The sequence below is a fragment of the Anas acuta genome, chromosome 1 (genome assembly GCF_963932015.1).
Source record: "Anas acuta chromosome 1, bAnaAcu1.1, whole genome shotgun sequence".
Classification (NCBI taxonomy): Eukaryota; Metazoa; Chordata; class Aves; order Anseriformes; family Anatidae; genus Anas; species Anas acuta.
The window spans coordinates 141,933,816-141,960,858 of NC_088979.1; the positions used below are offsets into that span (position 1 = coordinate 141,933,816).

A 27,043-nucleotide genomic window follows, 5' to 3' on the forward strand; every position below is an offset into this window, starting at 1 on the left:
AGATGAAAAATTGTTTCCAGCTTGAAACTAACTCTGCAGGAACAAGCTTTTATTAAAGGAATTTTTTAGTGCTTTTTTTTTGCCACATATTACTTTATTTTCTGAAATATGCTTCTGGGAGGCAATGTCAAAAGTACAATTAAATGATGCAGGACTGAGCTCTAAATGGTGGTGACAATAATTAAAATGAATTATTTCATCAAAGCTTACTTTTTTTTTTTTGCTTTTTCTCCCTCCCTTTCTCCCCCTATTCTGTTTGGAACAAAAACAGACTGTCCTATAATGTCCTGCTGTCACTATTTCAACAAACATTTATCAGTAGACTCTTAATATATACTAATATTTTGAGTAGGCTTTTAATGTAACATCTTTCTCTCTCTCCAGTTATATTTAACTATAATCTTTAATGTAGGGTCTTGCATCTCTTTTCATGCTTCTCGTTTTTATTAACTTTCCAGATATATTCAGAAATCCCCTAATTTGCATCCAACAATGACTTATGTCTCGAAGCATTAAAATGTACATTTAAAAACATTGGAGCTAATGCAGGAAGCTGATAAAATGCTATTAAAAGTTCCTGGTTTAAATATACGTGATTTGAAAAATATGAATTTTTAAGAGAGCTATTTAAAAAGAGGAAGAAATGTTCTTGAAAATTCCATTCCTTTTTTTTTTTTTCCTTTAGGAATTGAAAGTCCAGCAGATTAAAAAAAAAAAAAAAAAAAGAGAGAGAGAGAGAAAGAAAAGAAAGGAAAAAAGAGTCAGGTACAAAGCTGTGTGGGGAGAGTGCAGTGAATTTTCCTCAGAATGCTGATGTTTATTTCAGTCTTTCAGAATAGCCAAAAAAAGAAGTTTTTTGGAGTAAGGTCTAATGTTTAGCACCCACATAGCTCTAAAAGACCTTGGTAGAGATGGTCAGAATCCAGAGAAGAATGATGTTAGTGATGGCTTGCTAACACGGTGAATCAGTAGATGTAGCTGGCTCCTTAGTTCTTGGGTTAACCTCTTCTTCAGGTGGCAGGAGGGGATTAGTCAGGTCATGGCAAGTCCTAACTCCGTTATAGCAATGAAGGAGTGGCCCAGCAGTGGGCTTGGGAGCCTGAGCCAATGTTCAGTAAGGTTGGATTGGAAAGAGTTTGTATGGGTGATAAGGTGGAGAAGGGTTGGTGCTTCAGAGCATGTGTAGCTGCTGTCAGTCTCGTGTGTGTTGACTTTAAACACCAAGTCCTTTGCCCCTTTGTGCCTTCTAGGAGCATGGTTATGGGGATGCCTTAGAATACTTGTTGCTTTTCTCTTATGGATGACTGTTCTTAGTATTTCTTGCCCTTTTTTTTTTTTTTTTTTTAAGGCCTGGTATGGGATGTTTGATCTCTTGCCAGGTGGCCTAGCGGGAATACTCTGTTCAGTTATGCAAGAAGCATGGATTTGATCCCTAACTCCTGTTACCACGCTCTTAGGAATACATGGTTACAAAAATAAAAGCATTAGCCTGCAGCCATCCTGCTGTGTGCTGTGCTCTCGTCAGATCTCACATGTTCAGCAAGGTCAGCCCTGCTCAGGACTCACGTGGTTGGGGGGTGCCGTGGGGATGTGGAAAGGAACCACAAAATAAAAGACTGTGCATGAAATGCCCTCCTCTTCTGTGCTCTACCCCAAGGATTTTCTTGTATATTTTTGTTTACCTTCTTCCTCAGATGTACCATTATTTCATAAATGTGTGTTGTTGTTTTTTTTTTCCTATTCTTTTTAAGTGAGCTAAGGCAATTACGGTGAATATGCAAACTGCCACAGCCTGAGCACTGCACACAACACTGCAGCACTTTGTGCCCTGGAGAACCTGCAGTCCAATGGACAGCGCGGGCATGGGGTGCCAGAGGGGCTTTGGCACTTAGGAAGAGTAAGTAGTGTGATGCTGGCAAGTGGTGCTTCAAGCTGTGAGATTGGGGTGAGGAGGAGGAAAGTGAAGTAGAAGCAGAAGTGGATGAGAAGGGGACTATGACAGGCGCGACATCTTATCCCAAATCCACCGCAGTAGGGTAAGGCCACGTGGTTGGGGGGAAATGTGTGGGAGAAGTGTCTCCACAAATCTGAGTCAGAAGAAAGCTTGTGCAGAAGGGTAAGTGGTTGCTCCCTATGTCAGCCCCCTGCAACAAGAACACCTCAGAGGTAACAGAACTGCTGAATGTTATTCCTAGAACCACAGAATCATAGAATCTTTCAGGTTGGAAAAGACCTCCAGGACCATCTGGCCCAACTGTCCCCTACCACCAGTGTCACCCACTGACCATGTCCCCAGGCACCACATCCAGCCTCTCCTTGACCACCCCCAGGGACGGTAACTCCACCACCTCCCTGGGCAACCCGTCCCAGTGCCTGGCTGCTCTTCCTGAGGAGAAATCTCCTCATTGCCAACCTGAACCTCCCTTGACACAACTTGAGGCCATCCCCTCTAGTCCTATCACTAGTTACCTGTGAGCAGAGGCCAACCCCCAGCTCCCAACACCTTCCTTTCAGGTAGTTGCAGAGAGCAATGAGGTCTGCCCTGAGCCTCCTCCTCTCGAGGCTGAACACCCCCAGCTCCCTCAGCCTGTCTGTGGAGAAGAGGTGCTCCAGCCCTCTGATCATCTTTGTGGCCTCCCTTGGACCCACTCCCACAGGTCCCTGTCCTTCTGGTGCTGGGGGCCCCAGAGCTGGACGCAGGGCTCCAGGTGGGGCCTCGCAGAGCAGAGCAGAGGGGCAGAATCACCTCTTTCTCCCTGCTGGCCTCGCTGCTTTTGATGCAGCTCAACAGACAGTTCTCTTTCAGGGCTGCACACATCGCTGGTTCATGTTGAGCTTCTTGTCAACCAACAACTCTAAGTCCTTCCCCTCAGGACTGCTCTCAACCCATTCTCTGCCCAGCCTGTATTTGTGCCTGGGATCCCAGCCCAGAAGCAGGACCTTCATGTATCCTGCCTGCTCTCTAAGGCAATATCACAAAGAAACATTAAGAGTTGAGCCTGAAGCAACACCTGAGCCATAAACACTTCTAAATATTAGGTGAGCTCAATCAGGTGCCCAACTGCATTAGCAAAATCTTTCTCAGATCCAAAAAACTGCAAAACTCCAGGGCAACCTAGAAGACGATCTGATCTGTTTTCTGGCCCTCCACTGACCTTGTGCAGAAGCGACTTAGCCAGCTTTGCTCGAATGTTTGACAAGTGCTATTCAACAGACTACAAGAAATTTCCGGCATCTTCAAAATACAGAGTCACAGCAGCACTCTGTATTCTGCTCACCTTCCCTTTCTACATTTTCCCTTCAGGTTCTGAGTTTTATGTTATTAAGTTCGGGTGTAAAACATTATAATAAATAATAAGTAGCAATATTTTCCATCCTAAAGATATCAAAGGTGGAAAAATATTATTGTTTCCATTTTTCTAGTGAGGAAAGTGAGGCACTAATTGCTTGCCCAAGGTGACTTTGCTCAGTAAAAGATACTGCAGCAAGAGAAAGAGCAAATTAATTTAATGTTTTGAAGGTTGGGTGTTATTTTTTTCTTGAGAAAAAGCACTCTGGTGGAAAAAGGCAGTTTCAGAAAAGTGAAAATGAGTTCAAATATAATGTGAAACTAAAAGAGCTGGCTCTTGCACATAAATTTGTGGCTGTGCTACAACAATAGATGAGTGATCAGTGTCTATTGCAATGAGGCTAGCCTACAGGAAATATGTGCCTTTACTCAAGGGTTCTGGATGTAGTGGAAGAGCTTGAATGTTACTGTGATGGAAAAACTAACAGATAGAATAAGCACCCTAGAGGGAGAAAACAAGTGCCCAGAGCTGCTCTGGATCAGCCCCACTGCTCACAGCGAAGACAGCTAGCACGGACAGCAAAGCTAAGCACGCAAAGCATCTCTGCAGCCTGCAAGAAGAGTGGTAGAAACATCTGCTTTCACTTATTCCAAGGCCGAGGGAAAAAGCAGGTCTGCACTGAGGTTGAGGGAGGGTATGAGCTGCTGCCCTGCCATGGCAGAACAAAGTGCCTGAAAGGATCTCTTTGCAGGAAGCCTGACCAGTATCTCCTGCTGGTATCAGCTTGGGCAGTGACACTGGGAAAGACAAGAGGCATTTTCCAAACCAGCAGTGATTGCATTTCCTAATTGCAAAGCCCATGGGATGCTGTCATGCATGACTTGACACACCACTAGGTGCTTCTTTTTGCACGCTGTGACTGTATCTTACTGACTCGATGAGAAGAAGGACCTCTGTCTAAATCTTCCCTTCCCTGGGCAGCAATGCCTGTGAGCGTTCCTTTTGTTAGTGGAGAAAAACACTGCCCAGTTTTATTGTCATTTGCTGCAACTTGCTGATGCAAAGCAGAGAAAGGGAGAGCGCAGCGGCCGTAGGTGTCAGTCAGCTCCCCGAGGGCAGCACTTGCTTCAGTGCAGGAGCCTGTCCTCGGGAACACTGAAGATCACGCAGCGAAATGTTATGAAATGCAAACATTATTAAGGAGAGAAAAGCAACTGCGCCCATTGTTCCTCTGGCCGGGGATGGCGTCGCTCAGCCTCCAGCAGCCAATTGTGTGGGCTGAGGCGAGCAGTCAGCCGGAGACGTGTCCCCAGCCTGCCTGCGCGGCTGCACGGAGCGTGGCGCAAAGCCGCCGCTCTCCTGATGTGCCTCCAGATTATTTCGGTGCCGTTAACACCTACTCATTCCCAGTCAGTTAGGTCTCGTCTGCACAGCAAAGATGTTTGATATGTGACAGGGTTACGCGGGAGTTCACGACGATTTACAGCACCTCGCCCACTACCAGGGTCTCCCTGGTGGTTTGTCCAGTCCACCACTACCCTGCTGTCACTTCTCGTGTTGTACCCTGCTGCTCTGCTGCTCATCCATCTCTCTGTCTTCCCTTTGTCCACTTCTTTTAGCTCTCTTTCTGCCTTGCACTGAGGGATTTTGCAAACTTGCTGTTTCTTCATCCTCAGCACGGCTGGGAGGGAGGACATGGGAAGGGGCCGCGTCAGCCTGCCATCCCCTCGTGCTTCCTCTCGAATTTTATAAATGCACTGAACAGGATTTTTATCTGAGCAGCAGAAAGCATTTCGAGGGCTTTCCGTCAGCAGCATATAAATAAAAATGGTTCAGAATAGATTGGATTGTTCCTTCTTACATCCGCTTCCCTATTTTGTTTCTGACAGGTCCCGACACCCACACACATGCTCCTTGCTCAGACTCCACCACATCTCCTTTTTTGTCTGCTTTGAGTTTTTGGCAGGATTTCACATTCCCAAGAACCTCCTTCCCTTACGGAGAGTTTTCAAAGCTTTTCACCAGGTTCTTAGCTCCGAGGCCCTGTGCCCTCACGCTTTCCGTGATGATGGGCTTTGCCAGGCTGCTGATCGCCTTCGGAGGTCCGTGTGTCTGACAGCCCCTCCGCCTCAGCCTGCAGCACGCATTGCTGGCTGTGCTTACCCTGCAAAGGAGCGGGACCAAGCCAGCAACCTGCACCAGGTAATTTAAGCAACGGGTTTACCCTTTTTCAAGTTGATTATGCACGAGCGGGTCCTGCTTTCTTCAAACATACCCACTGTTTGAAGAGGCTTACCCATTCTTTTTTCTTTGTGCATTGTTTTTAATGCTATAAATGTTCCCTGGGTGCATTCAGAGTCTGGTATTTGCTATTCAAATGGCGCTAAGTTTCAACTGTTTGAGTAAGTCTCCAAGAAGCGTGGCTGAGCAGGCAAACACCTCCACCACGTGCAGCACACACCCCTTCACACCGTGGTTGGGATATTTACTGCTGCAGGGCTGAAATCCACTTGCCATGAGTTGCCATTCATGCTGCTTGCTTGAATGTTTGCATACAGGGGAGTGAGTATAAAAGGGACACCGGAACAGACTAGGAGAACGTACTTTAAAAAAAGATCTTTATTTTATACAAATCTTTATTTTATACAGTCAAAATGTGAATTGCCCAACGCTAAACGTGAGCGCTGGAGAGACAGCGGGCACAGGGAGGGCGCAGGGGGCCCCCAACATGGCGGCCGCCCCCTCAGGGGTGCCTCGCGCCTCGCGCCCCTCGCCCCACCCGCCCCGCGCGCGCGTGCGCATGCGCACAACCCCTCAGCGACTGAAGGAAATGTCCGGAGCCGGGCGGAAGTGACGCGGGAGTAAGGGCGGAAGCGGGGCAGTGTCGCCGGGGTGTGGCCGGCTGGCGGCAGGTGAGGGGCGCGCCGGGCCCTCCCCCTCCCCCCTTCCCCTCCCTTCAGCGGCGGTGACCGTTAACGGCCGCCCGGTGACCGTTGACGGCCGCCCGGTGACGGCGGGGCTGCTGCTGACAGGAATCGGGCTCGGTCCGTCAGCGCTGGGCTGTGGGGCGGGCTGGGAGCCCTCAGGGGGGGCAGGGCGGGGGGGAGCGGCGCGGTGGCAGCTCTGTGAGGGGCTCCCGGGGTCAGCGCGGAGCTGAGGGGGAAAAAAGCCAAAAAAAAATCGTCCCAGATGCAGGGCTGGAGGGCTCCGGGGTGTGGGTTGAGCGATTCTTGCTCAGAAAGTTAGCTCACGGCTTGGGGATGAGTGGTGGGGGGCTCTGCCTCCTTCCCAGCACCAAATATTTAGGTTTATTAGCTGATTGAACAAAATCCACGGGCTGTATAGAAAAGGCTTCTGGTCCAACAGGGCATCAGCGCGGCTCGCTGCCTGGAGTGCTGCCAAATCTGTTTAACTATGCGTGGCCTTCAAATTGCACGAGGGCAGCCCGCCCCGCTCTCAGCCCGGTAACTGTGGTGATGTAATTATTTGTTAAATAAAGCCGTGTCGTTGCTGCTTGCAAGCGAACCCAAACGCTGCTGTGATAAATGCGCTTACTGTATTAATTTTTCTGTGTTCAAAATAAAGAATGAGTCAGGCAGCGGTAAAAAGACCACGGGGCTGTTAGATGGAGCTGCGCGTACGAAGGAAGGCTGCTGGTGGACGCAAGGAGCATTGTGAATCCACATCCAGCACTGATGAGCGTTGGTATTTATTTTAGTACTGAACAGAAACCCCGTCGTGATGGGGTTTTCCCCGTTTTTTTATGGCCTGGTTTAAACGTGGAGTGGTCGGGCAGCACCTGGATTTTCCTGGAGGCTTCTCACCCCTTCAGGAGAGGAAGCTAATACTTGACCCTGCTCGCTTCCAGTCTGGCTTCCAACGAAGAGTGTGGGATGGTGCCAGCTGTGGCAGTGGCGCTTCACATGGTTCAGGCAAATGTCAGCGAGGAGTTGGCCAGAGTTGACCTATTTCTTTCAGCTGGGTTGCGCAGTGGGTGTTGCTGGCGGTGCTTTGCAGACCTTATTCCTGGAACAGATGAGGCAGAAGCTAAAACTAACCCTATTTCGTGCCAGTTCTCTGAAGAAGAGAGGCTTCCTTGAGCAGTGAAAAGAAACAGAGTGGATGCTGCTGCTCTTGCCAGGGGCAAGGGCTGGAGGCAAGCTGACTTTGGCATGTCCTTGTAGAGGCTTTCTGCGTTTTTGCCTGTCCTGGGAGTCAGAGGTGCTCCAGTCAAGTGTCCACTAGGCTTTCTGCTAGGAAGGTTGGCAGGGGGCTGACAAGCTCTCCTGGTATTTAATTAAGTCTGTCTTGTCTGAGCAGCAAAGCTGGGATGTAAAAGCTGCCCAATACTCTTCTTTATTCCTGAAACGCTTTGGTTGGGGGAAATCACCGTGCCTCCAGAGCCCTCAGGCGGAAAAATGCCTGAAGCATTCCCAGAGCAGCACAGCCTGTTCTACTCTTGTGTCCTTCTTCTATCACTCTGGATATCTAAACTGAGTTTTTAATCTTCATTCCTTCAGATAAAAAGTGCTGTTCTTTTCTCTCAATTCTGGAGTCGGTTGGCAGGAAAACCGACAGCAGATAATCTCTGGGAATTACTCTGCAGCCTGGCTTCTGGGTTTGGTAATACCAGGTAACTGTAATCAACGCGTGCCCAGCCTGAGTGGTGAAAGAGAAGGGCAGAAATTGAGGGCTGGGGTGAAACAGTACCGAGATAAGCCTGGAAGCAAAGCAGATTATTATTATTGTTATTTTTAAGATTAAAGATAGTGTGTAGAGGAAGAGGAAGATTATGTCCGAAATTGTGATATTTCCCATGGCCGTGGTGTACGAGCTTGGAGAGAATCATTTTTATCACTCAAAAAGCAATTTCTGCAACTAATCAGCTCTGCTCAGCCCCCTTCACAAGATAACCTTTGCCAGAAAATAGTCCATCCAGCACTTTGTTTAGCGGGCTATTGATTTTCCAGGTGGTTCTTTTGACCCAGCTTTTTGTCAGCTCTGGTCATCCAGGCCATCCTGTAGGGATATTCCGTCTAGTAAACGAAACCAGGCTTGATTCCTTACTGTGAGTGAGTTCCCCTCCTGCCATCTTGCAATTCCCTTTGCTTCTGAATGTATAAGCCAGGCCGGAACTGGTGTACTGAATTTGCTTTGATTTGGCAGTTGCTTTCAGTAAAAATCTCAGGATCTGTGCTAACACAGTGCGTATGGGTCCTGAGTGCTGTAAAACTCCAGAACTTTTGAGTACTGAAAGTGAAGGAGGGGAAAAAAAAATAATCATAACATCGCTGGTTAGGGTTTGAGGGAGCAAGATATGGTGGTAGTGGTTAGGGCTGCAGCAAAGGTCTCTCTGCAGGTGACTTAAGTTGAGTTTTGTAACAGAATTAGAGGGAAAATTAACAGGAAAGTGCAGTGCTTTTGGAGTTATGTACTTGTTTCCGTGGTCTGATAGTAAAATGGAGTAGCTCTTCATTTTTCTGAACCTGAAGTTTTCTGCAGGAAGCTCTCCAGCAGTGCTTGAGCTAGCCTGCTTGTGGAACACTCCGATATTTTAGAGATCTTACTGCAGGGAAATGGCCCTCAAAGGGACTTTTGGCACAGCCAGCAGTTTAGGAATAACGAAAACGAAGTGCTCCCTTTTAGGAAACTGAATGGAGAGATGCATCAGGATGCCTGGGCTGGGACTCGCAGCCTTTGTTTCAATGTCTGCGCTGTTGGTGTAGCTAAGCTAGCTGCTTAGCCTCCTCTTAGAAAAGGGGAGAAAGAGAAGGCAGGCAATTAGCGAGCGTGGTCCTTCTGGACAATTTTAGGTGGCTGCCTTAGAATAAGAGCAATTATTCATTAGAGCACCTGGTTATCTCCATTAAGGATGAGAGGCAAGGATGACAAGAGCAGAGCAGGTTATCTGACGAGCTATAGCTATCAACGTCTGTCCATCAAAGTGAGCTGTATGAATCTAGCTGAAGGAAGCTGTTTTCAGCCTCAGCGTAGAGGACAGGGCTTCCTCAGCGAGATGACGCAGCCGCCAGCTCGGTGCCTCGTGGCAGTGAGGACCGCTGCCTGCTCCTCTCAGAGCAGAGCCCTGCGCTGCGGGGAGAGGTTGTTGTGAAGGCACCGGTGGCTCAGAGGCCGTCCTCGCTTGTGGAGCTTAGAGGATTGAAGCGCCCCTCTGAATTCTTTAAGTCCTTACTGCTCAGGTTCTATTTACAAAATATTCCTGTATAATAGCGTTTCTGTCTTCTGGAGAGTTAATATCATTTGATTTTATTTTATCCAACTTTAAATGTCAAGTATTTTGCCATTTGCCCAGGAGTTGCCATACGCTATTATAAAGCTGGACTCCGAGATCTCAAATCTCGACTCTTTCTCATTATGCTAAGTGGGATAGGGCAGAGCAGCATGTAGGAAAACAGCAACTATAAGTGTCTCTGAGTAGTTTTTAGGGGAGGAGGGTGTCTGCATTTGAGAATGGTCACCAGGCCTGCTAACGGATAGCTTCAGGCCTGTGGTTGTCCCATCCAAGAGACGATGCTGCTGGTGGGAAACCAAATCCTCCAGTTTATGTGTGTTTAGTTACTCAGCAGTAATGTCTTTACCGTAACGTCACATTGCTCCAAGACTTCATCTGCCTTTTGTAGCTGCAATAGCTCCTGTTGCTTTCAAATCAAAGTTTCTGAACCGAAAGTATTAATGAACTTTGGTTTTTTGAGAAGGAAGCCTTAAGTACTGGGCTCATGCTTTCTGAGTAGGTTTTTGATGGGCTGGTGCTTTTGCTTTGATAGCTGTGAGTGCTCAGGAAGGGCCATGTGCAGATAGCCGTGTATTCCAGGAAGAGCAGAGTGGGACAAACACAGAAGTAGCCACTGGTGTTTGTTGGGCTTTGACATTGCCCGTGGTCCAGGGAGACATTTTCCCGTCACAGAAACCTTGTCAGCAAGCTGCTGTTTTGTTCCAAAGCAGCCTACTTGTTGTGTTCTGCCTCCGGAAAGTGTACAGCTTTGATTTTGGGATGCAAACTTCATACCAGAGGCTCCCTCTCTGCTTGCAGAAGTGCGTATCTTCACAGCATTACCTTAATACCTTTTTCTAGTAACGTGTCAGTGGGCTGAGCAAAGCATGCGCTGCACACTGAATGGATTCAGCTCACAAAAAGGCACCAAGGGCTGTAGTTAAGGCTCAACGTGTTCTTCTGGTGGTGCCTGGATGTGCCAGGTACCACGTGTGTGCTGACTGCCACGTGGATGTGTGGAGCCGTGTGGCTTTTATCACTGGGCCTGGTGGTTAGCAGGGGCCTTGTACCAGTGTGGCAGAAAAAGCTTTTCCTTTTACCACAGCTGCTGCTAGGACAGAATCCCAGAATCATCTAGGTTGGGAGAGACCTCCAAGATCACCTGGGTGAGATTGCTTCAGTGATGGAACCCACTGCTGCCAGTTCCTAGCAGAATAGTGGCCACAAGGCCAGGCTGGAAGTGAGAGGCTGATGATCCTGAGTAAGTGTCTTGCCCTCTAAACCTGGAGCACAGGATTAGATGTGGCTTTCACAGCTGAGTTAGCTTTGTCACACAGATTTGGCCATGATGTCCAGCTCCTCTCAGTGGGAGGGAGACTGAGAACTTCTAAAGCTTCTCAGTTTCTAGCACCACTTGCCAGTCTTTGTGGCTGGGGATCTCTGGCTGGCCACTTGAATTCACTGATGGAGAGCGAGCAGGGTGGGTACAGCTGGAACTGAGAGCTCTCTTGCTCCAGAAATGGCACTGGGAAGTAAAATCCTAATGGGAACCAAGCCCTGCAAAGATGGAGAAACCCCACTCTTCATAGCTTTGTCTAAAATAGCTACTGGAGGTCCTGAGAGCCAAAACAGTCATGTCTGCAGTGGAGTTTGAGGATGCTACTATGAGAGATGTCTAGTAACATGAGCGCCCTGGTGGAGTACAGCCTGCTACGGGGCCTAATTACGGGCTTATTAATGCTTTCTTTCATCACAGCCTTCCAGCCTTCAGCTGGTGATTAGACCTATTTTTAGGGGCAGAGTTCCTTAATATTCAGCACAGTGCACCTCTCACCAATCAAATCAGTACCATCTGCATCTTTGATTGCTGCTTAATAACACTGTAGAACATGTTTAATTAAAAAATATAAATAGACTTTTCATCCTTTTAACTTAACAAAGTGCTTCTCTCCTCCTCCCTTCCCTGCTGTTCCAAACCTTCCCCCCCACAAAAAAAAATAAAAAATAAGTAATGTTGACTTACCACGGGGACTGTGGTGAAACTCTCACCTCACTCCTGGAAGCACCTCCTGCTCTCCTAGCCAGGAGCACTCAGTCATCTGCCCTCCGCTGTGCTGGAGGACCAGATCTCAAGTCCTGCAGTGAATGCCACCACAGGGCAGAACGCTCACTTGCTGCTCAGTAAAAGAGGGCTTGCACCTAGGCTTTTGTGCTACACTTACACCAGAGTGGAGGCAACTTGCAGCTTTTATTTCAGTTGTGTGTTTGTGTCTGTGAGTGCAGTGTACACATCTCCTCATTCTGTCCGTATGCTCTGGAGGAGCAGATGCAATGACACGTTTTTTGTCATATAACAATGACATGTTTTGTTTTTTTTAGGGCGTACTCTAGGCAAGCTTCTGTTACAGCCAAGGTATAGCTTGAATATATCAGCAGCCTTGTTCATGATTTGAAATTCTCTGGGAAGCCTGTAGAGCAAGTAGAAAATGAGGGTGATGTAGTGTTGGAAGTACGCTGCAGTACTACAGTCTGCCACAAAGGAAGAGATCAGTGGTAGAAGTTCGTGATGAGCCATGCAGCAGACACTGTAGCTGCTGAGAGCTTTGTGAGCACTGAAATCTGCGTGGGGTATTGAGAGCCATGAGCTGATGTGTGCAGCGTTAGAGCAGGTGAAGGTAAGAATCACCCTGAACCAAGTCACAGGCATGGCTTTCCTCTGCCAAAGGAGACAGTGATTGTGCTAAGCTCTGCCCAACGCCCGTCTCTGTTCCATCTTTTGGGTGTTTATTAGACAAGTCACAAATAAACTCTGGGTTATTCCCAGCGTGGAGCCATCCCGGTGGTGGTGCAGCAGCACATGGTGGAGGTGTGCCGATGTGTTTCACTGCGTGCTGCTGGTCGCCGGGTCCTTGCAGGCAGTCATTGATCTTTTATTAGCGCCCAACAAAGGAGAGGCATAGGGCTGGAGAGAGCCTCTCAGTTCCTTTCGGAGCTGCTACTGCACGCGGGAATTAAAGGCCGTCGGTTCGTGCCGCCGTTGCAGTGCAGTGACAGAAGCAGCAGCACAGTAATTGCCAAAACTGCTCTCGCATCTTTGAAGAACACACGCTGATTTTTTAGTTTCTTTTTCCAGAGTATTTAAGCGCTATTCTTCCCCTGACCCCTCGGAGCACGTTAAGGAAGCAAGTATTGTTGGTGGCTTGCTTTTATTCTCCCTTTATTTTCACTGTTAAGTATGCATCTGGGGAGTGCTTGTATGTAGCCTTACAGTCTCTGCCAGTGTTGAGGAGAGCCGAATTACTAATACCTGCCTCTGTTTATATTCCCTTGAAAAATTAAGGTTTTATAAGGTTGTGAGGCTTTTTTGTTTGCAGATAATCATCTCAGAGAGCGGTCCTCCACAGAGCATTACTTTCTGAAGAACTTGGAGGAGTTTTCTTTCTTTTACAGGCTCTGTTTGCTCTGTAACAAGTTACCTTGGGCTTAGCCACAGCATACGGAGTTTTCTTCTTGGGTCCAGGGGGAAGTAATGCAAGGGGTTAGCAAAGCAGGGGGGGTGTTTCTCTGCTTAAATTGGATGCTTCCTTCCCTGGCTTCAGAGCAGCAAATCTGTGTGCCACTGGAGTGTTAGATGTGGCTGTGGTGCTTGAACAGAATGACTGGTTGCTGATAGCTGGAAAACCTGGAGTGCTCAGCCCTTCCCTGTCCTGGTGTCAGTTTTCTTGGGGAGGTGAGGCGGTCTGTGGGAGGATGATGTTGTGTTTCCCTTTGCTGGTATGAACACTGGAAGCAGGAAGGAGAGACCAGCTTTGAGCACAGAGGACGGAGCAGCCCTGACAAGCTTTATCCCAGCTTCGTTGAGGTTAAAGGCACGGACAGCTTCAGGCAGAAGTGCAAATGTGAGCAATCCTGAGCTCTAGTTAGAACTTCCAAATCGGGAGCACGTAAGCAGATGGTGCAGTGAGAAAACAACCTCTTTCTCTTCCTTTGCAACTTAATAAGGCAAATGAGGTTATTATATAACACCAGAACACATTTGTCTTGATCATGAAACTTGACATCGGAAAAATAATTGAATAAGAAGTGGCTGGTGCCCCAAGATACTGCAGCTCTTCTCCAGAGCCTCTTTGATCACAGAAAAAAAAGTGCCTTCTTGCTGTTTGTTGTGCTTCGTGTGACCCACAGGTGGTCGTAGCACTAACGATTAAATCTCCTGGGTGATCTGACATCTGCTTTTCTGAACCATGCTCACTTTGGGGTTTTATGTGCCCGTTTCTGACTACAGCATCAGCGTTTCATGTTGTTCTGCCTTCCTAAACCCAGGATGCAGGGCTTTCTGCTAACACACGCTAGCTCCCTCTTTAAGATTCTGGAGTGATACCGAAACCAGCTTTAGGAGATGCTTCCAGGTGTAAGATATGGTGTGTATGTTAAGCAAAGGCTTGGCTTACCTGTTGGGGAGGGTGGAAGTTGAGCTATTTCTAACCTGCAGCACTTTGTTTTTATGTAACCCCTAATTCTGATAACGGAGCGAGGAAATTGGCTGCTTCCTTCTCCCTGCGCTGAAGGCTGAGATAAAGGAAGAGTCAGTCTTGCTGAGTGACACCTGGCCTTTGCTTTCCTTCCTGTCTTCAGCTGGTAATGCTTTGAATCTTTCCCCTTAAATTCTTCCTTGTTCCTGCAAGTTCCTTCTGTTGGAGGAAGCGATCCCACTTTCATTCAGAGCACACGGTCAGTCCTGTACTCCCCGTGCTTGTAAAACTGGCTTGCCTCCCTGCTTGGTTTGATTGTAAACAGCAATAAATAACATCTGTACCACAGGATTTTGCCCTCATTTAGTAGGCTGTTGCTGGTTTTGCTTTTTCTTGCTTTAAATCTCTTAATTTGTTACCCCGCACAGAAAGAATAGTCTCTTGGATCTGACAGCAGTTCCCACAGAGTCTGCCACATCTCTCCAGCGTGTTGGGTTTTTTTAGGAAAGGTGAGAATCTGGAGCTCATGTGAGAGGCTGTGCTGAGAGCCTGTGAAGCTGAAGTTTACTGACAGCCAAAGTGTGACAGGAACACCCTGGGTTTTTCCTGCTTTGCCCCACTCGAGCGTGTTTGTTTCTCTGCAAGGGAGCGCTGGGGCCTGAAGAACAGCCTGTGGCTTCTGAGTGCCCGGAGAGAAACGGCTCGGTAGGGGCCAGGGCACTGCTGCTTCTGAGGAGCTTGGCTTCAGAGCAGTCACTGGAAGACCAAAGATTGGTGAGAATCTGGGCAATGATACTGGGCTGGGTAACCTCATCTGGCCCCAGGGGTGAAAAGCTTGCCCTTGGCATCCTGTGCGGCAGGATGCCACGCTTCTGCTAGTCGAGGAAGTTCAAGAAGTCCCCTTCTTACCCCTGCTTCCCACCCAGCCCGGGGACAGGGCAGTCAGAGCAGTTTATCCAGCTGCAGGAAGCTGGGGCACGGATCCGATCTGCGTTTAAAACAGGCATCCCCAAAATCAGCAGTGTCGGTGCAACGAATGCGTTGTGACCAGTGACAGAATGGATCACAGCCTTGTTTTGCTGCCCAAGCCAAAGTACCTTGTAACTGCACGCTCGCTGATTTAGCCTGCCTCTTTGTTCCACTTGGGCAGTCCCAGAACGGATTTGAAAGCAAAAGGATTCGGGCTTGGTTCTGGTCAGCAGATCAAAAAATGCCATCGCGGAATTAGCTGTCCCCCTTCTCAGATTAACTTGTATGCTTTGCAAATCAAAATAATAATTTCCCGTCTGCTGAATAGGCGCAGTCAGAAGTCTAATCAGCGTGCAAACATTGCTGCTAAAGAGTATGGATTCAGAGCCTGCGATGCGTGAAGGGAAGCAGAATGGGTTTGGGCTTCCTGCAGCAGCACCGGGGCTTTGGCTGGCTGGGCTTCATTCTGCAAATGTTATCTGTGGGAAGGCTCCTAGCCTGCCTCGTCCTTTTCCCCTTCGGATGATTCTTTTGTAATGAAAAACAAACAGAAGTGACCCACACCGCATTTACAGGTGGTCTTTCCTCATCTGCTGTGGTAGGATCAGAAAGGACAAAGCCAGAGGGTGAACGGTGCCGCATAACTGTGCGGGGATGGCTGTGGGCAAGTCTAACCTGATGGCTGTTCCTTTTGTGACAGGGAAATGAAGGAATGTGTGAAGACCCCTGTAATTCTCACCTGTTAAACTGCTGGGTTGTGCTCTAACTCTCTTCAGCCTCTTGTTTTGTGAATTCCTCCAGCATAGCTCATGTTGTGTGTTTCCTAGCCTGCTCTCCATGCCCTCCCTTGGGAAGGGGGAAAGGCTTCCTCTGTCATTATGGGTCTGTTTGCACGCCGCACTGTGCCCTGGACTGGTGCCTTTGAACCTCCAGTGCCACAAGGGGGAATATTTTGCACCATGAGATAGATCTGCCCATTTCTCCTACCTTACTTCTTGCTCTTGCTTTGCTTTGTTTGTATTCAGCTTAACGAGTATTTTCCCGTGCTGATGTACAGCGCCCTGCATGATGAAACCCCATAATGAGCAGCTGTAGACGGTGGCTTTTTTAAGTCTGAGTGAGCAAGACACGCAAAGAAAACAACTTTGAAAGGGTTTGTGCCAGTCTGATGGCAAAGCTTCAGTCAGAAGAACGTATGGGCGCTCTACCCTTTAGATCAGGCTGTCCAAATGTGCGTTTTTGTGAGCGTGTGCTTCCTAATGTGCTCAGAGAAACACGTTTCTTTCCTATGCCCTCCTCTGTGTCCCAGGAACTTGTTATTTTTGTGAAAGAGCATGGGAGGCAGGCTCGGGGGCCACAACTGAGGGAGGTACAAGCAAAGTTTTCATCTTCCGTGAAGATGGAAACATGAGGATGACACGCAGCCTGTTCCTGATGCCTCGTGGAGCAGTGCTCTCGGCCCAGCCACATCAGGGAGCACACATACTGCTCTGGTGTGTGTGTTGAAGGCGACGGAAAGATTTCAGTGCCTCCTTCAGTTTTCTGTGTGAAAGGCTCCAGAAATGAGGAGGCTTCTTTGAAGGTGGTTACAAAAGAACAAGGCGGTCACCAGGAGCAATGAGCTGCTCCTGGGAGCCTCGGCGTGGAAGAAGTCTCATTAACCTACTTGGAGCAAGGGCGTGTGTGCACATGCATGCCCTGTAATTCTTTTAGCTGCTGTTCTTGGAAGGGAGCAGCGGTTGTGTTTCTTGGAGCAGAAGTGTAAAATGAAATACTGCATTTTGCTAATGGGGTTGAATGACCTGAAACATATCCATCGCGAGGGCGAGGAGGGGAGGAGCGGACAGGGCTATTTGTGATGAATCCCATCACCGGCCTGAATTAACTTTGCTCCGCAGCATGGCCTTTGTTTTCAGCATAATACCGAGCAGAGATTTGTTAATTATCACACTAAAAATAAAGCTGTGGCTCCCAAGATCCATTCAGGCAAGCAAAAGACTCCCACTTCTACTGTAGCTGCGTTAGATGTCTAAAAAAAAAAAAATCTAGTATGTCAACCTTACTGTGGGCTTTCCTCTTCAGCTCACCAATCCGCTTGTAAGCACTTTCCTAAAAGAGTTTGGGGAGCAGAGGATGAAGTCCCTGAGTACAGGCTGTGATAAAAAAAATGGCAGTGTGTGTGCTGCAGTGACCCTTCTGCTCTTTCCTGTAGGCACGATGACTGCGGTAGCCCAGAAGCACTACCTGGAAGGACAGACCTACTCCGTGCCCCTGATCCAGCCGGACCTGCGCAGGGAGGAGGCTGTTCAGCAGGTGGCTGATGCGCTTCAGTACCTGCAGAAGGTGTCGGGAGATATTTTCAACAGGTACAGTTCTTTCACACCGGGGTTTGGGGCCCAGCATTCAGTGGTTGAAAGTGGATTCCCATGACAAGGCTGATGCAGTAAAAGGGCATCGCACTGGCATGCAGAGGAATTTCAGAAAAGGGATAAAGAAGAACCAGATGCACTTCAATAAAAGTTTCCATGATTCAGGTGCCTTCAAAGTTGAGCACAATCAAATGGCTGCTGTTTAGAAGTTGTTTGTTGGTAGCTTTTAGTTCAGTTGCAGATTCCCATAAATTACATTGCTGCTTCTGGGGTTATCTTTGATTCCGTCTTGCTCGTGTTTTAAATGGCAGACTTTTATTTAGAGGAGCTTGAATATCTGTCTTTTCAAGTCCTAGTACTTGGAGCAGTGGAGTACAAAATATCCCTGGTCTGATCTCTGGACTTGTAAACTGCTCTCTTTGGGCTCTCCTGGTCTGTGCTTCTGTTTTTGTATTTGGGGAGGGGAGAGTGCATGAGAGTGCCTGTTCTCAACATGGTCTCATAATTACCTAAACTGATCTCTTGAGGGATTCAACCCAGGCTTGCCACTTCCTGCATGCAGTTGTTAGGATTAGATGTATAGGACTACCTATACAGCAGGTCAGAGAGACTTGTGTTTTCTTGCAAATGGTAGTTAAGGCAGTACTTTTTTCATCTGAAACCATTCCTGATGTCTCAGTGCCCTGAGACAGCATGTCAGATCATTGGTATAGAAAAGGAGCTCACCATTTATCTTCTCGTAGACTGATAAGTGAAAGTGCTTGCTTTGGTTTCAGTAGGGATCTCGACTGCCTAGTATGATTTATTGTGGCATGAGCAGGGCCACAATGTTCTTTCTTCTTTTGAGTGTTTTTTTTAAGGGCAGATTGAAGTTCTTCAATTTTTGATAGCAATCGTTTGAAAGACAGCCTCGGGGGAAAGAGTAATCGTGAAAGCAGAGACCAGGTCATCGAGGTAAATAAAGGCTTTTCATCCGAGTGATCTTTGTTTGTACAAGGGCTGAATGGCTCCCGGACAAGGGCCACGTGCAGACTGGACTGAGTTGAACACAAGGCCTCATTCTTTTGTGTGCTTCTCAGTATGGGAGCTCCTCGTGGTGTAAGGATGGGAAAAGGCTTTTCAGAGCTTCCAGAAACACGGGGAAGGCCCCTCTCGAACTTGGGACGGCCTGGCAGTGCTGTCGCTCTCTGTGGGGCACAGCAAGCTCCTGATAAAGCTGGAGTGGTTCTTTCTCCATCCCACCCCCTTTTCTTGTACTCTCTGCTTTGCAATGCAGTCCTCTGTAATTTCCCCAGGGAGGCAAGCCTGCTGTTCTGTATGCAAGTCACTTCTGAGTCCTGAACAGTGACTGTGATGCTGTTCCCTCGCTCTTCGGTGCACTCATGACTTTTAATTACCAATTTTTTCCAACAACAGAGGAGGCTTCATTGGGCTCTTTGTTTGCTTTGCCTTTCCTCCGAGGTCTTGCCTCTCTGATATAATTAATAACGATTTAGTAATTATGCAGGCGTCTGATTAAAAGTTCCGTGACCTCAGTTGTTCTGTGCCAATCAAGGTGCGGAGCTTTCAAGGTGAGAACTTTGCCACTTAGTGAAGAGTGACCTTTTTTCTTCCCTTTCCTGAGATAAGGCAGCTCTGCCTTCCATTTCCAGGAAGGAGCTGCCTTATCTGGGGAAGCCAACCGTTCCGACCTGCCGAGCAGTTCTTGCAGTGTTGACAGAGAGGAAACTTGTTCCTGATGGCAGACTCAGCCGAGTGTGTCAGGCTCATTACCTCAGTACTACAAAGATGCGGGTGTTCTGCGGTTGTTTTGTAGGAACTATCGGGTCGGTGCTGTGCTTTTGAGAGTGGCAAGCCAGTTTGTAATTTGGGGAAGGTGGCGTGAAAGAGTCTCCCTTAGCTCTGAGGAAAGAGGAATGTTTCCACAAACAATTCTTTTTTCTATGATAGGTGATGAAGGCTTCTGCTGTGAGTTGTTGCTGATATGACAATTGAGTGTGAGTTCTTAAAAATGAAACTGTCCATGCATTGTGCAAGGGAGGGGAGCTTTTATTCCGTGTATTTGGAAACCAATTGAGGGCAACTGTGGCATTTTTACGGTTATAGAAATAATATTACCTGGGCTTAGCTGTGGCAAGTTATATGTATGGTGAACGGGGCACTTGGGAGAGTTCATTATTTTGTAGAGACTGAGGGGATGTGCAGAAGCAAAAAAACAAACAAAAAAAAAAAAGCACAGGTAAACTGTGGCTGAGACCCAGAGGAGACCCACTGAAAGAGCCTCGGAGAACAGATCTAGACCCCATAGCAGTTAAACCTCCTCTGTACCTTGCTAGAGGTGCACCTAGGTTGTGGTCTGGAATTGCTAAGAGCGAGCTCTGCATCCCACTGTCGTATCCCTAACCCATGGGAGCAGGGACCCATGCAGCAGGGCACCCCGTGTGCAGAGGGAAAGCCCTGACCTAAGCAGGCTCTTAGTTTCTGGGTGGTACAGGCAGTGACAGAAGACATCAACTGCTAACAGTCTGCTCCTCGTAGGGGCCCTCTTGGTGCTGGTAGCAGTACATGAGGAAATCAGGAGGCTGTGTGTGCTTCCTGGGGCTGCGATTTGGAGGGATGGGAGCTCCAACCTCGTGTATGTTCACTGAATTCGTGTAGGGAAGCTGTGGTGGAAGCTGCACTAAAGACCAGATTCATCACCTGCAGCTATTGAGATTTTAATACATGTCGTTACTGCTTAAAACACAAATATTCGAACAGAGCCAATCTGACATATCTGCATGAGTTTAACTCTTGGACATCCAAGGAGGGCTTTTGACACAGGTTGCGGTAGGCAGGATGACCAATTTAAACGCTCAATTAGCCAGCGCTGTCTCATCCATTTGTTTCTTCATTACCAGCATTTTCTGGGTGAGAGCATGTGTCAAAACCGTGTGCTCTGGGTTTTTTTTTTCCAGAGATGTTGTTGCGATAAGTACCTTACAATATGTGATAGGTTTAGGTTTTCTGAGGTGGCCCCTTGGTTAGCTAGGCCTGCCCTTTAGCATTTCTCAATTTCTGAAGAGTTTTTGTTGCCAGGAGCTGGTGGTAACTGGTAATATGTCGGCTCATTATTGGGACTGTATACTTTTGTATAACAGATCTGTGGAAAATTGCCTGTCCGAGTTATCTCATTTGGTGTGCTAGCAGCAGCAAGAAGATAAATACTTGGGGTTGAATGTTGTTATCAAGGTCATGGTCTCCTTTGCCTATAACCAAACCATAAATTGTCCAGTAGATGGAATTTCTCATGGGCAACAGAGCCTTAGCAGATGTCTGGGACAGGAACAGGGCTGAGATGCAAACAGGGAGTGCTCCGTGAGATCTGTGCCCTGCACAGAGCTTTGACAGTGGTTGCACGTTAGCATGGCCTGAAATTGAAAATGCAGACAAAGCGTCAATCATGAGGTACGTTTGGGTGTCCCCCCACTTCTTTTAAACTTGTTGTGATTAATTCAGGGCATCAGCAGTGGAAATTGATGACTGAATATCTTTGTAAGAATGTATTTGGTGTAAGAGTATTTGAAATGTATTAGTAAAGCAATTGTATAAACTTGCAAAGAAGAGGTTCACTATGAACTGTATTGTCCTTTGCAGCACACCGTGGCTCTGGGATGCATCTTAGCATGGACAGTGCATTGAATTTGTTGCTCTGCTGGCTGTAAGGGTTTGATCTTACAAGCAGAAGACATGCCAAGCAGGCTCCGTTGCAATAGGCCTCCATTCAGATCAGTTTCCACCAGGAGACTGGCTGTAAGGCAAAGAATCATTTTTTCTCCAGTTACTTTGAGTGACAGGACTCTTGTTGAGCAATGTGTCACCTCGTGGTACTTTGGCTTTGTCCAAGAGGCCGTTTGGGAGAGTATGCTAGGTCTTGCTTAGTTTCAGATAACTCTCTTGAGGGGGGCTGTAGGAGCAGGCATTCATTGCTAGGAAGGTTAAGCAGGAGTGGTAATGTAAAGAAGTGGGTGGACGGCCTGCAGATATGGAGATAAAAAGTGTGAGGGAGACAGAGGGAGGAATTTTTTGCCTGCAGGTGTTGATTATTATTGTAGAGGTGTGTCCAAGTAATGTGGATTTTTGTAAAGGTAGCATACTCTTCATAAGAAACTCCGCTCTTGTTTTAGCTCTTGTGGTCCTCTGGAAGCTGAATTTGAAAGCTTGTAAAGGTGGAGCTTGAGAGAGCTGCCAAAACTACTGGGAAAACTTCGAGTTGGTGCACGGGGGTCGGGTCAGCATGCCTGGTGGCAGCTGGCAGTAGCAATCCTCTCACACACTCGAGGAGTGGAGGCATAGAGAATGTTCTGCAGGAGCCCACGTTACAGCTCTTTCCAGATGCTGCTAAAATCCCTAAGTTTAAAATCTTGTGGGGTCTGAGACCCAGCCTTGACAACTCCATGGAGAGCGGGGTGGGGAGCACAGTTACAGCTGTCAAGTCAAAACGAAACTGGACTAGGAGGAAAGAGGAGACTGACTGGTGGGAAGTCATTAGCAGATTATGCCATAACAATGAAACAAACGTGATGGAGAATTAGCAAAACAGGATTTTTGCTCATTTCAGAAAGTGCTGAAAATCTGTGTCTTTGGGACTCTCGGAGATTAAAGGCGTCTCTTTGAAGAACAGAATGCCGAATTTGACTCTGCAAGATGCTTTTTAGGGCATTGTCATTGAAATGTAGTGCTGGTTACTTAAGCCCCTGCTCTAAGTCTACTAACATCAGCCCTTCCACAACAGTTCCTATCGCTAGCAGGCTGTTTATCTTTGAATCCCATTCCCCCAAAGGAGGAAGATCAATCTGTTCTGCCTTAAGAGATTGAAAGGCAGGCTTGAACTTGATAAGAGAGCCGTAGCCTTCTTTATGCTAACGAGGCCTTCAGCATAGTTTAAAATGAGTAATTTAAAGGAATGATTGAAGTGCTTCACCCGCAGTATCTTCCTCTAAGCAGACTTAAGCTTGTCGCACTTAATAGCAAGTCTGCAAATAGAGGTACATTTTAATGAATAACTGAGAGACTTAGCGTTGGCATTAATGCAAAATGTTTCTCAAAGCACGAGATGACTTTGCATTAGCTACAGAAAACATTCTTTGGGGGAAGAGGGGCGCTTAATGCTTGATTCTCCAACTGAAAATAAAATGATGGAATGGTGCATCCAGGCTGCTGAAGTGGCTATCCAGGAGCACAAAAAGAAACGTGCCTTAGCTGTATCCTCAGTCACAGGAAAGAAAATGAGTGGGTTAGGTGCAGTCATGCTAAACTGCCAATATATCAATTGCCTCTAAGTAGTTTGTTGTTTTTTTTGTTTATTTCTTTGTTTTAAAGTAAACTAAAGCAAAATGCAAAAGTTGGAGGAGAAATGTTCGCCCGTTTCTGGAGTTTGCGTCAAGACTGCTTAGAATAAGGAGGCAGGCAGTAATTTCAGCCTCAGTGGAGCTCCTGAGAGGATTCTGTCTGTGCTTACACGGCCCTTCATGGTAGTAGAATGTCTAATGGAAACGTAAAATAATTTGATCAAAACAGATGGCATGTGCAGTACAAAAGGCAAACAGTAAAGAGAAGCTTAAGTAACTTTGGTACATATGGTTTGTTATTTTGCCTTTTTTTTTTTTTTTTTTTTAACCCTGACAGGATGGTCTCTTGTTTGTACTGTGTGCCTCGTTGCAGAAAACTCAATTATGAGCAGCAGTTTTCAAGTTCAGATGAGCTAATTCACTTTCTGATCCTTAAAGACAGGACAAGACAGGCTCCCTGAGAAAGCATGTAGGAGATTCAAAAGCAGAAAGAAGTGTGAGGTACAGCTAACTACAGAAGTGTAACTCGGTAGCTGTAAAAATACCAGGCAGGATATGTATGATTGTGGCTTGCCCATCCTGAGGCCGGAATCTGTTCCTTCCTCTCTTGACAACTCACGTTTTTTCTGACTGTGAGCAGGTCAGATCTTTCCCACTCAGAACTAGGATTTCTTCTCCTGAAAGGGTGAAGGAGCAACACAGAAGGAAAATGGGGGGCAGGCAAGGTTCCTGTTTTAGTAGTCTAAAGCAGAGCTCTGATTTGGTGTTGTTTGGTTTATTTTCTTTGTTCAGGCATGAGCATGGAGAGATACCACCTGAGCTTCTCTAGGGTTAATTAGGACGATGCTAATCATTTGTAAAAGGGATGTTGCTGCCTACAACTGTAGGAGACAGATTTCCTGAAAAGAGGTGTCGCAGAAGTTTGTGATAATCTTCACATGCGCTAAAATTAAAATAAAAAAAGTACTTGATAGCATGGGAACTTCTTGCTCTGAGGGTTCTGTTCATGCAGCAAAACTACATCTTGAAGAAAATGATTAATTGGAAAAATATTCACTCTAATCCCATGCAGATCATACTGGCTTTCTGACTTAATTTCATTTGCTTTTTTATTTTAACAAATTTTTAGGTATCTGTAGGCTAAAATGGATTTACCACCATCTGTAGATTGCTTATGACTCAGCACAATCTTTCTAAATTTTCTTAGGAGATGCGATTTTAACACGGGAGATACCACATGTGGTAGCTACCATTGTTTATTATTCAAAGGGCATCTTACAAAACAGATAAAGCCGATTTCAAAACCATCTATGGAAATGAAGTCTGTGGCAGGAAGAGCAAAGGAAGCAAACATTAAACCCATTTGTGAAGGTGAGAAGTAATTATCTTGATGAGCAATGCTTTCTCGCACCCAATATTATTTAAAGCTCAGCCAGTGTAAGGACAGAGCTGTGGCTAAGTTGAGGGATGGATCACTTCATATACCTCAACTGCTGTAAATAGGATTAAACTTTTATGGACTATCCTGTAACAAAAAGTGCAGAGGTATAATTCCCCTTGTCCTAGCTGCTTTAAGAAATGGAAGCCGAAGAGAAGCTCTCTGCTACTGACAGGATGTAACTTTTTGCTTACTGAACTGTTTCTGGATTAAGCAGGTGGTATGAGAGTAGCCTGGAGTCTAAGCACTAGGAATTCACAGTGGTGCTTGCAGGAGATTTATGGATTTCAGAAATACTGTCAGATTCATTAATGCAACGAGGTTTTAAATGCCTGGAAATTTGAATCTCCTTGAGCATGAGAGTAACGTACCTAGAAATAATAATGGGGATGTTGTATCCATGATGCTCTGAAGTATGTGAGGGAAAAAATCCCCCACAGAACCCTAAAGCAGAAGGCTTTTCTGTGTAGCAGGAGCACTGAGAGCCTTTTGAGAAAGAAGTCAAGAAGTTTATCGGCTCAAGACTTGTTCCAGTAAGTAATGCAAGCCTTTACATTGGGACCAGATTTTCATGTTTGCCTTCTGTTAATTCTGAAGCCAGAGCTGTGTGGCCTTGTTGATGCCTTTTCTGGGCTCATCTCCTCAGAGTTGCTTCAGGGTTTCCATCCAGTTGAGACATGCAAATATATGAGTTACTTGTATGTCTTGTTCCTAAGTGTGAGGAGGTGCCATAAAAGTAGAGCTGGGTTGGAGGGAAATTGCAGGTCAGTGGGAATGAGGGGATGGTGTGGCAGGAGAATGAGTTTTAGAGGGGAAGGAGTGGACGAGTTGTGCTACAGCGTGTCTCTGACTGTGTTTTTGTTAAGATCCATGGTGCTGAAACCTCAGTAGGCCAATGGGATGTGAGAGGGACTGATAAATCTTTTGGGTCTGGACTGTATCTGGGCCTTGAGGGCTGCCCAGAGAGCAGAATTGGGGCTGACATCCCAGCCATGCCTGTGAGAGACAGAGAGAGCTCATGGCTGAGTAGTGTAGGAGTGCTACGTGTGCTTCCTGGTACCTTCCCACAGTTCTTGTGCACTGAGAATTTTTTCCAGGAGTGGCACCAGCAAAGCTTGTGGCTGTGATTTTTCCAGCAGTAGGTCTATGAACTACCAGGGCAAGAAGTTGCTGTTAATTAACAGAGATTTGGGAAAGATCTGATGAACCTCCCCAAGCAGAGAGGCATTCCTTCCCCCCTTCACACCCCAAGAGGCTGTAACTATTACTCTCCTTTGGAAACAACCAAGGAGAAGCAGATCTTAACAACAAACCAGTGCGTGCCTTACAGCAAACCAAATGTTCCCTTGTTTCTTAGCGGGCGGGTGCGGCAATATTGCTGAATTTGCCCCCTCCTGCTCTTCCACAACTGTCATGTTTTGCTTTTCTTACACAAAGCGATAGCTCTACCTTCCGAACCACCTTCAGATGCTGGACTCTCGCTCTGTGTTGGAGTCATTTTCTCCTCCTATGGGTGAGTTTTGTCTACTCAGCCAGCCCTGGAGGAAGAGATGCAAGCAAGTCACTTTGTTTTACAGGCATGACTTCCGTCAGGGATCCAGCGTGGAGGAAACTGTCTGGAAAATAACACTGAGTGCATTGAAATGCGTATTACAGAACCCCTCCTCTGCGTGTGCACTGGGGAGGGAGTTGGGGGAGGAAGCAGGAGTGCCAAAGGTCTGTTCTTCACACTTGGCTGGCGGATTAAATTCGCTCTCCATGGTCCTTCTTTTTGACTAGCTGTGGTGCTGTCACTGGGCTTTATCAGAGTGGGTAGGTTGGAGTTTGGGTGTAAATGCAACTGACAGTTAAGACAGACCAGCACTTTTGCAGACAGGAGATGCTAATGAAGGGTTTCCTATTTTTCCTCCACCTAAATCCTCCAGGTAATCACTTTATTGAGGGGATCTACCATGCTGTGCCATCAGGGAGAGGAGGGGATGAGGAATTTAGACATCAAGTGTGTTAAAGAGAAACCCCGTGTGGGTAATATAGCGTCTTCTGAGCTCAGTGAGCTTAATTTATCCAAGAATACGATACTTACTCTGAATTAATACACACTTTAAAATGGAAATACCTGCTTTTATTTTACTTGTAGGAATTTTAGGTGTACCATCAAAGCTGCATAAGATGATGTGCTTGATGGGCCTAAGAGGCGTGACAGGACATTCCTTGTAGAAGAGAAGGTAAAGCTGTTACACTTGTGCTCTGTGCTAGTGCAGCAATAATTGCCTCTCTGATTATCAGTGACGTGTGTATAATATGGCAGTCACTCAGCACCAAACCCAGCTAGAACATGCTTGTTCTCCCCACCTCAGTTCTTGCTATCACTTCAGCCCAGTTTCTTTGGTTTTGCTTCAACAGCAGCACTTTTGGAAGTGGCATCTTGGATGTTGTTGGTTCTGAATTGGTCCTAGACCAAATCCAGACTTTTCTTTGTGACTTTGAGAGAGGGAAGGTGAAAAGCTCCCAACTCCTGCTGGGCTGCTGGGCACCAGGCAGGGTTTTCTTTGTTCTTTCTAGCATATGGACAATTCAGGAAAAGAAATAAATAACAAGCCACAGCCAAAATCATGCCCTTCATTATGCTTCATGCTTACTTTGTTATCTGGGATGAGAGGATTAACTGCTGCTAAAGGCACTGGGCTGTGCGAATATTTACTGTGTTAGGATTTCACAAATACACATAGGCTATCAGAATGTCTGAATTTCTGGTCCTGGCAGTTTTGTGGTGGGGAGGGAGGTTTGAAAAGGATACAGTACAAATTTGTTCAGGTGTTGCTGTGAAGCCAGTATCTCCCTGCATGCTGACTATTTGCAAGTCAGCACTTAGGGAAATGAGTTTAAAAGGACACTGAGGCAAATGAAGTCACGTATCTGGAACTGTTCTCAAGGTGCTGTCTG

The 27,043-nt window shown here is 46.8% G+C and overlaps 1 protein-coding gene across 2 annotated transcripts in view; it reads left to right on the forward strand.

The window, feature by feature from the left end:
• The first annotated feature begins 6,092 nt into the window (after positions 1 to 6,092).
• The window catches only part of WASHC1 (WASH complex subunit 1), a 37,186-nt gene continuing 16,235 nt past the window's right edge, over positions 6,093 to 27,043 (forward strand). The window contains exons 1-2 of one of the 2 annotated variants that reach the window (XM_068661647.1): positions 6,093 to 6,202; positions 17,176 to 17,329. In XM_068661647.1, coding sequence (XP_068517748.1) covers positions 17,181 to 17,329 — 149 coding nt within the window. In that variant the 5' untranslated portion in view covers positions 6,093 to 6,202; positions 17,176 to 17,180. Of the gene's footprint in view, positions 6,203 to 6,310; positions 6,335 to 17,175; positions 17,330 to 27,043 lie in introns of those variants that run through there. The other variant, XM_068661658.1, reaches the window with a different exon arrangement.